This window comes from Protobothrops mucrosquamatus, unplaced genomic scaffold (genome assembly GCF_001527695.2).
Source record: "Protobothrops mucrosquamatus isolate PMUCROS unplaced genomic scaffold, P.Mucros_1.0 scaffold1796, whole genome shotgun sequence".
Taxonomy (NCBI): Eukaryota; Metazoa; Chordata; class Lepidosauria; order Squamata; family Viperidae; genus Protobothrops; species Protobothrops mucrosquamatus.
The window spans coordinates 67,014-75,727 of record NW_015387934.1 but is presented as its reverse complement, the minus strand read 5'-3'; the positions used below and the strand labels follow the sequence as shown (position 1 = coordinate 75,727).

The 8,714-nt window shown below is 38.9% G+C and overlaps 1 protein-coding gene across 1 annotated transcript in view; it reads right to left on the bottom strand.

Moving 5' to 3' along the window:
• Positions 1-8,714, bottom strand: part of GTF2IRD1 (GTF2I repeat domain containing 1) — an 80,197-nt gene that overhangs the window by 33,761 nt on the left and 37,722 nt on the right. The window contains exons 16-20 of the mRNA XM_029285511.1: positions 6,531-6,596; positions 4,933-5,116; positions 3,571-3,629; positions 2,261-2,320; positions 597-680 (exon numbers count right to left, since the gene is read on the bottom strand). Of these exons, the coding sequence (XP_029141344.1) occupies positions 597-680; positions 2,261-2,320; positions 3,571-3,629; positions 4,933-5,116; positions 6,531-6,596 (453 nt within the window). The remainder of the gene's footprint in view (positions 1-596; positions 681-2,260; positions 2,321-3,570; positions 3,630-4,932; positions 5,117-6,530; positions 6,597-8,714) is intronic.

Here is an 8,714-nt window from a genome sequence, read left to right as displayed (position 1 = left end):
GCATTGAATTGTTTTGAAAATTGGCCAGAAGAACAGAGACACGCTTAAGAATGACTCAATTCAAAACATCTCTTAAGGCAGCGGCTTCCAACCTTTTCTATACCCCGCACCCCTAGAACGCTTCTGATATATTCTCGCACCCCTTACAAAAGTTCAAAATAACGGCAACGAATGATGCATATACACTATAATTTTGAAATTTTAAACCCAAGTTTTCGCACCCCCTGGAATATCATCTCGCACCCCCCCCCCGGTTGGGAACCCCTGTCTTAAGGCACGTACAGTTTCTTTTTAAAATGTTTACATTTTAATCCAAGCTATTCTGCAGGCAAATGAACATAAAGCAAGACCAGTAAAACACCACCTCTACTTTAACTCCATAGGTTGTGGATCCTTTAAGAAAAGTCTGGGTAGCCACATCTCCTGGCGGTTTAATTGATTTTCCTTGTAGAGGGTTGGACTGGATGATCCTTGGTGTCTCTTCCAAGTCTTCAATTCTAAGATTCTATCATTCTACGACTGCTAATAGCCAGTCATTTTCTCAAATTAAAGACTCCTCTTTGTGCCCGCTAGTGACTTTACGCAAAAACACCTACCATACTTCTTGTTGAACAGATCTTGAACCTGTTCCCTGAGTGTATTTGCAATGTCTATTCTTGACAGCCGAGTATCATAATTTTCTGTAAAGAAAGATGGAAACCATAACAGAATCTGTCCTACTAGATCACAGGTTTTGTCAAACACAAACAAGACCTAAATACAAATTAGAATGTATTGGATTCTCCAAAGACTGTGCTTGAAAGGGTGGACATCAGATTTTCTGCATTGGGTGATTTTAACTTTGTAATCTTTTAAAAATAAAAAAAAAACATTGGGGAGGGGGAATACAAAAAACACACATTTCAGCTTTAATAGAAAATTCTTTTAAAAGGAGAATCAGCAATAATTGGACTTCAGTTGTTAGAAGTGAAGAAGCTCCTTGGATGAGAAATGAAACATTTTCAAAGAAAAAAACAGGTATAGTTTAGTTGCCTTTTGGAAAAGCACCTTTGGAACAACCAGGACCTAGATGATTGGAATCTGCATAGACAATTGGACTACAAAGTAATAAAAAGTTTTAAAACTATTTTTCATACCTGTTTATTTTCATTTATTAGGAAAAATGAAACCCATGAGCACCAGGCAGACTGAACCTTAAACCAAGAAAAGTAAGTCTTCCCTGCCAAGTAGAATTAGGATCCATTACAAGCCACCATTTGAATGCTTACGAAGGGACAGGAAACAACGGTTTGCTCCACTGAAGATGTGAGCAAGGAATAAATTTTTCCTCGTTTCAGGAGGAAATACATTAAAAAGTACCATGCCAAGACCTTTCTCTTTCAGCAAACACTTTTTTCAACTTTAAACTTTTTTTGATAGTTTCCTGCTGACTTTTTCTCGTTCTGAGATTATATCTGCAATGTGCCCAAGAGTCTTGCCGGTTGAGCAAATGGGGAAGACTTTTGGCAACTAGGTAAAGATGTTAATATAATAAATGTGTCTAGTTCTCCCTGAGATGGCAAATATATATTTAAATTCAGCCCAGAACAGATGGGAGCTCAGACAAAAGAAAATTCCCTCACACAAAATAATTACATCCCCAAGTATAGATTAGCATGTGAAAAGTACAGCCAGAGAAATACTGTCCTTCCTCGGATAATTAAATTTTCCACTTGCAGAGTGATTTATTCTTTTTTTTTTTAATGGAGTCGTATTCAGTCAAGGGACCTTTATTTGGAACATAAAAGAAATATAATACAATCTCTCTCACGCTAAAATTTGTAAATAAAGCACACCATCTCCACCAACAAGGCAACAGCTGCACATTTCTATAAACTTTTTAGAAGAATGGCAAATCCTACTGATTGGCAATCCAGTGGGAGTGCCTTAAAGCAGGGGTCCCCAACCCCCGGTCCATGGACTGCTACCGGGCCGCAGCATGCCAGCAACCGAGCGCACAAACAAGCAAAGCCCCATCCGCGAGATGCAGGCAGCACACAAAACCTCGCATCCTCCAATCTGCGGAAAAACTTCCCTCCATGGAACTGGTCCCTGGTGCCCAAAAGATTGGGGACCTTGCCTTAAAGAGACAAGAGAGCTAATGTGCAGAAAACTGCCCTGCATGTTACACAATCAATTGAAACCACAACGTACTCAAGGAATGGAGGTGTCAAAAAAGTCAACATGACAGCCAAAAATCCTACCTCATCCCCGTTCTCACCTTGAAATCCTGGTCTTTTTACAGGTTCTTCAACAGGCTCAATGGAGACTCTATCATTGGCTGCCAACACAAAGGAAGGGTGTTTAGATTTATTTTCACTTTTTATTTTCATCTTAAAATTTAGGAGTTAGCCATACGGCACCTGCATGCAGTAAGGTACCCGTGATTCCTCCAGACTGTGTCCAACACTGATTATGTTTTCAAAAATTAGAAAGGGGTGAAAAGATTACAAAATCACCAAATCATTGGAGATTTCAGGGCTGGTTTAAGGTTTTAAATAAGAACAGGATCGTTTTGTGTAAATTCATAGAAAATGCCAAAATTTTTATGAGGTTTTGGTGGGCTCACCTCAGATTATAATCTTCTCACCTGAAATTACACCAGTGTGAGGGGTGAGGTTGCCAAATTCTTGCAACACTTGGCAATTTGAGGATTGATTATGTGCCATCAAGTCATTGTTGACTCTTAGCGACCACATATTTTCTCCATGAGCAATTTGAGACACTCTTGATAAGTTTAATGCTAAACTTTTATTCTATCTATGTATCTACTTGGTGTACAAGGCCACAAAGGCTGCCCACTCATGTTGAATGTTTCTTCGAGATCTATATATTTTTAAAGCAGAAAATAATGTTAGAGAGTTAGTTTTGTCTAGTGCTTAAGGCACCAGCTAGAAAGCAGGAAACAGTAAGTTCAAGTAGTGCCTTAGCCATGAAAATCAGCTGGGTGACCCTGGCTCAGTCATTCTCTTTTAGCCCAACCCATCCCACAGGGTTCTTGTTGTGGGGAAAATAGGAGGAGAAAGGTATGTTTACCACCTTGAGTTATTTGTAAAAATAATAATGGTGGGATATAAATAAATAAAAATAAATAAATAAATATTAAATGATCTTCAATGCCTGGACAAAACCCTTTTGTTTCTTTTTCGCTTTGCATTTGTTAAAAAAAAATCAATATAGCCTTGTGGGTGGGTATAATTCTTTACTGAAGCTTTAATGTAGTGATAAAAGTCAGCATTTCTTGCATCTTGTTTTCTTGTGTTACCACCTTTGGATTCAAAGGTGAAAAGGTGGTTTGGTGCATGCAGGGAGCACTGCATGGTGCTAATATACATGCCATGTATTATATATCATGCATATATAATCACATGGGTTCCAATGCCAATCTAGGCTAATATTTCATGCTTATGAGGGAAAGGACTCTAATGAACAAAAATGTAGGCCATAATAAACTTGCCTATTTTTCAGTTGACAAGATTCTCTTGATTTCTTCAAAGACAATAACCAGCAACTAGGAATCCACATCCTTACCTATTGCTCCTGAGCTGTCTGAAGTCATTTCTTTCATTCCTTCTGCAAGAAGTTCTGGCCTAAAAGACAATATCAGAGAAACAATGCATTAAAATCAGTGGTTTTTGCATTGCACTGGCTAGCAGCAGCAACTTTCTGGGTTTACAGACAAAGAATATTTCTCAGTTCTACCTGGGCATTTAAGCAACAGAAGCTGAAGCCTCTGAAAAGACTTTACTATTTTGCCCTCCTATTAAAATTGTTATTCCATCAGATTATTGCTTCTATTGGCTTGTCACTGTCTCTAGCACAATGGAGAAGTCCTTTTTTTTAGACCAAAAACTGTCCTAGATTGTAACCCAAAAGATCATTAAATAACTCACAGGCAGATACATTTAATTCATCTTTAAATGTAATCCAAATTAAATGTAATCAATTAAATAGGCTGAATGGGATTACTTCCATACATTTCATATCTTTTCTTTTCCTTCCGTCTCACTGAAAATTAATATTTGGCAGCAATTTTAAAGGGACCCTCTATCAGGTACATCTAAGAGAATCCACGGAAACAAAATTCTGCTGTCAGAAACAGGCAATATTATAAGATTAAAATTTTACTTAGGGAGAAAAACACTGAATAATCTCAAGGCTTGGGCTTAGAATATTTTTCCTGCTGCAGATTTTTCAGGCAGCGCACAACAGACATTTTCATGCTGTTATGAACTCTGGCAAACATAATATACCGTAGTTTCAGAAACTATACATTTGAAACTCCAGGATTTGGGGGCTGGTAGAATATCTTCCTGTCCAAAGTAGAAAATATATATTGCCTTATGCTAAATCAAAATGCAAAACTTTCTGGTTTATAGTTATTTCAGCACCTAAAACAGAAAATTCTGCACACGTCCATTCTTATGTCCAACAATAAAAATACAGTAATAATGGAGAGTAAGCAGCAAACAATTTGTGAATATTCTATACCTTGGCTCTTTTATGACTCGTGGACTTCAACTCCCAGAATTCCTGAGCCAGCCATGCTGAGGGGAAGGGAGAGGTTTCCAAGCTGAGCCATGCTGGCTCAGGAATTCAGGGAGTTGAAGTCCACAAGTCATAAAAGAGCCAAGGTTGCCTACCCCTGTTCTATACCAACAAAATCTTGCCACTGCGGAGGCTATTTTATTCTTTCTCTGAAATAAAGCCAAAGCTATTAGATTTTAAAAAGATCACATTGAATTATTAACTTCCAGCAAGTATGTCTGGGGATATTAGATGCAAGACGACCATGATATCATGCTCTCATTCTGCAAAAAAAAAAAGGGGGGGGAGTCAAAAACAAAGAGAAAAAACAATTCTGGCAACATTCGGATATCTTGATAATCTTACCTCTTGATAACAAACCGGATTCTGCTGCTTGCCTGAAGAATCTTCTTTAGCTTTGCAATCCCAAAACAGTTGGGCCGTCTGAGTAGGATGCCATCAGGCAAGCCCACCACAAAAAGGTCTTCTGGGTACATCAAGAATTTGGAATACGGGACTTTGACGGGCTCAGAAATTCCTATGGCTTTCGCTGCAGAGGCAAGCATGTCACTTCAGAAAGGAACATTGCCATGGTCTCCATTAGAGAAAAGTCAAACTGGAACTGGGGAAGGAATCTGCTTTGGACTGAACTGCTAAACGTAGAGATCCATTGCTTAGGAGCTCTCCTAGATTTATGTCCATGACCAGAGGATCAAACCACGTCACTGATCTCTCCACACTAAGGAATCGCTATCAGGAAAGAATTTGGTCAGTTGATGAGGATCTGCATCCCTCTCTCCCATCTTCCATTCAAAGTCTGACTTCCTAACTCAGGGGTAGGCAACCTTGGCTCTTTTATGACTCGTGGACTTCAACTCCCATAATTCCTGAGCCAGCCATGCTGGCTCAGGAATTCTGGGAGTTGAAGTCCACGAGTCATAAAAGAGCCAAGGTTGCCTACCTCTGTCCTAATTGAACAAACATGGCTGACTTACAGTTCTTGACATCCCACTCCACTAGCCATGCCAGCTGGGGTGACTAAGGAGTCTGGAAATATAGTTTAGCAACATCAACACCATCTGCAGATGTAGACTATGAAAGGAGTCCAGTGAATTTCACAGCTCGTCTGTGAACCAGTGGTTGCCAATTCCAGTTTCCTTGAGACAGTTTCTTAGACCCTGCTTGTAATGATCTATCCAGAGGGCCATTAAAATCAGAGCACACGGAGGGGGATTCAAATTTTGTGCCTAACCCCCTTGCTTTTTGTATCTTGGTTAAATGGTTGTGGAGAGGAATATACATGAAAGCCGTCACAAGGAAAAGGGAGTAGATTTGTTCTCCCTAGCAACTGAGGGTAAGATAACAACCTATGGGTGAAAACTTTACAGAGAGGTATCCGAACTTGAATTAAGGAGGAATTTCCTGACTGGGAGAATGATTAAGCAATGAAACAGATTGCATCCAGGAGTTGTGGGGGCTCCATCACTGGAAATTCTCACGAAAAGACTGGGCAGCCCTTTGTTTGGGATGGTCTGAGGATTCCTGCACATGACAAGAGGTTGGCCTAGAACAGTGTTTCTCAATCTTAAACTGTATGGACTTCGACTCCCAGAATAGGTTGGCTGGGAAATTCTGGGAGTTGAAGTCCATACAGCTTAAACTTGCCAAGGTTGAGAAACACTGACCTAGGTCCCTTCCAACCATATGATTCTAAAAGAAGAATTCCATAATCTTTTTAATGAGTCCTAAGACTGGGAGGGAGCCATTAACTCTATTGAGTCCAATCCCCTCCTGCAGTGCAGGAAAGGACAATCAGTCAACTCTCCTTTGCTACCCAGTAAAGGAAAACCTTTCTAGCAATAAACTATAGTAATAAGAATTTCAGAATGACAGGTAATTGAACCCACGTTGGTTGTGGCGGGGATGGGATTCTTAACTTGGAAAAAAAAAGTCAACTAACTCACCATATCTTGCATTAAATAAAATTTCTACTTGTTTTCTCAAGTGACTTAAAACGTCACTGACGCCATCTGGAAGACAAAAATAACAAGTGCAGCAACTGCAAGAAAAGAAACACTCATACAGAGGATGAATGTATGCATGCTACCATATATAGGGCAGCTCATAAATAATGCATGTTTGGTAGTACTGGAAAAAAAAACAACAGAAGATCAAAGCAGCAGAAAATCCCAATAGTCAAACCAAGAAACTTTAAAAGGTCTGGGAAAACAGAGAAAAGAAACATAGGGCTGCTTAAGAATCAGCCTTTCTGCATCCCTACATGAAGCTAATATATAGGCATCAGTTTCAACCAATACATTGATTGGAATTAATTATTTGCTGATTTTGCACTTTTCAGGCAAAGTGCTCAGTAATTCAATTCTATATTAGCATACCATTAAATGGTCTATTTCCCAGAAAGGAAAAGTATTTCAGACACCACCACCCCTCCCAAAAGAGCCCTTTCATGGATTATTAGTTCATCGTAATCAAGGGGCTTTTGTATTCAAATGACTATATGAGCTGCAGTGCTGAGAGTACTGTAGTGTACATTCCCCAAAGGGTCATCCATTACTGGCAGGTCATAGACAGGAAATCAGATAAAACAGGACCCACTGGAGAATGAAATGGCAACCCACTCCATTATTCTGTTAGAAAAACCCCAAATGGGCATTAAGCATCAGGATATGGTCAATGTGATATTGGAAATACCCATCAGGGTAAAAGATATTCAACAAATTACTATGGAACAATAGCGGGTGATCTCAGCTATCATGGTGCTCATGAGGTGGCTAGCTGACATGTCCAGTGGCAAAACTGGACCTAATTCTGGAAAGATATATAAATACACACACACACACACCCCATTGGTATGTGGAATGTCAGGAGCCATAAACCAAAGCAAACTTGAATGTCAAGGCTGAATATAGACATTCCAAGAATCAGCAAACTGAAACAGACTGGAATGTAGTAGTTCTCATCAGAGGAACATCAGATCTTCTTCTGCGTGAGCAAAACCATTGAAGATATGGAGTAACTATCATTATTAATAAAAGGATGTCAAAATCAAATGATACAATGATATCAATTTGGGTCGAGAGCAAGCCATATAACTTTATGGTTATCCGAGACCATGATCCAAAGGAAATAGAAGGGGAATTGTTATGTTGACTCAGAAGTTAGAAAAAGAGATGTCATACTAAGTAAAGAAGGCTAGAATGTTAAAGACAGAAATAAAATACTCCTCGACTTACAAAAGTTGATTTAGTGACTGTTCAAAGTTACAACAGTACTGAAAAAAAGTGACTTATGATCATTTTTCACACTTACAACTGTTGCAGCACCCCTACTGTCATGTGATCAAAATTTGGACACTTAGCAACTGACATGTACTTATGATGGTTGCAGTGTCTCAGGGGTCAGGTGAACACCTTTTGTGACCCTCTGACAAGTAAAGTCAATGGGGAAGTCAGATTCACTTAACAACCATGATACTAATTTAACTGTGACAAGAGAGGTCGTAAAATGGGGCAAAACTCACTTAACAATTGTCTCACTTAGCAACAGAAATTTTAAGCTCAATTGTGGTCGTAGGTTGAAGACTACCTGCAGCTTCTGGAATAATGTGAAAAGTTGGCCTCAGTTTACAAAATAAAGCCCAATGCAATATTTATAGTAAATTCAATGTTATAGTAAATAACTTCTTTCTTCAAAATAACAAAATGTCCCTACATGTGAATATTACTGGATGGACAACACTGAAATCAAATGGATTATATACACTGCAAACAAAGTTGCAGAAACTCCCTACACCAAGCAACACCACGACTCGATTCTGGTTTAGTTCACCAACTCTTCCTTTAAAAAAATCACAATAAAAGAAAAGAGGGATCGACAGCAGAGACGTTTGCAGTTATTTACACCTGTGTTGAATTTTGTGTCTTCAGAATAAATCTCCTTTTCAAATAGATCCCCAGCCGTTCACAGGTAATTAAGGGAAATAAATAGTAGAATATATTTTAAGAAGAATTAAAAAAAAAACTCAACCAAAGAGAGAAATATATAGAAGGAGAGATTTTCTGCTGCTGAAGTTGGGTAGTATAAATTTGGAGATTTTTAAAAGCTAAGAAGAGGCCCAAGGCTACAGT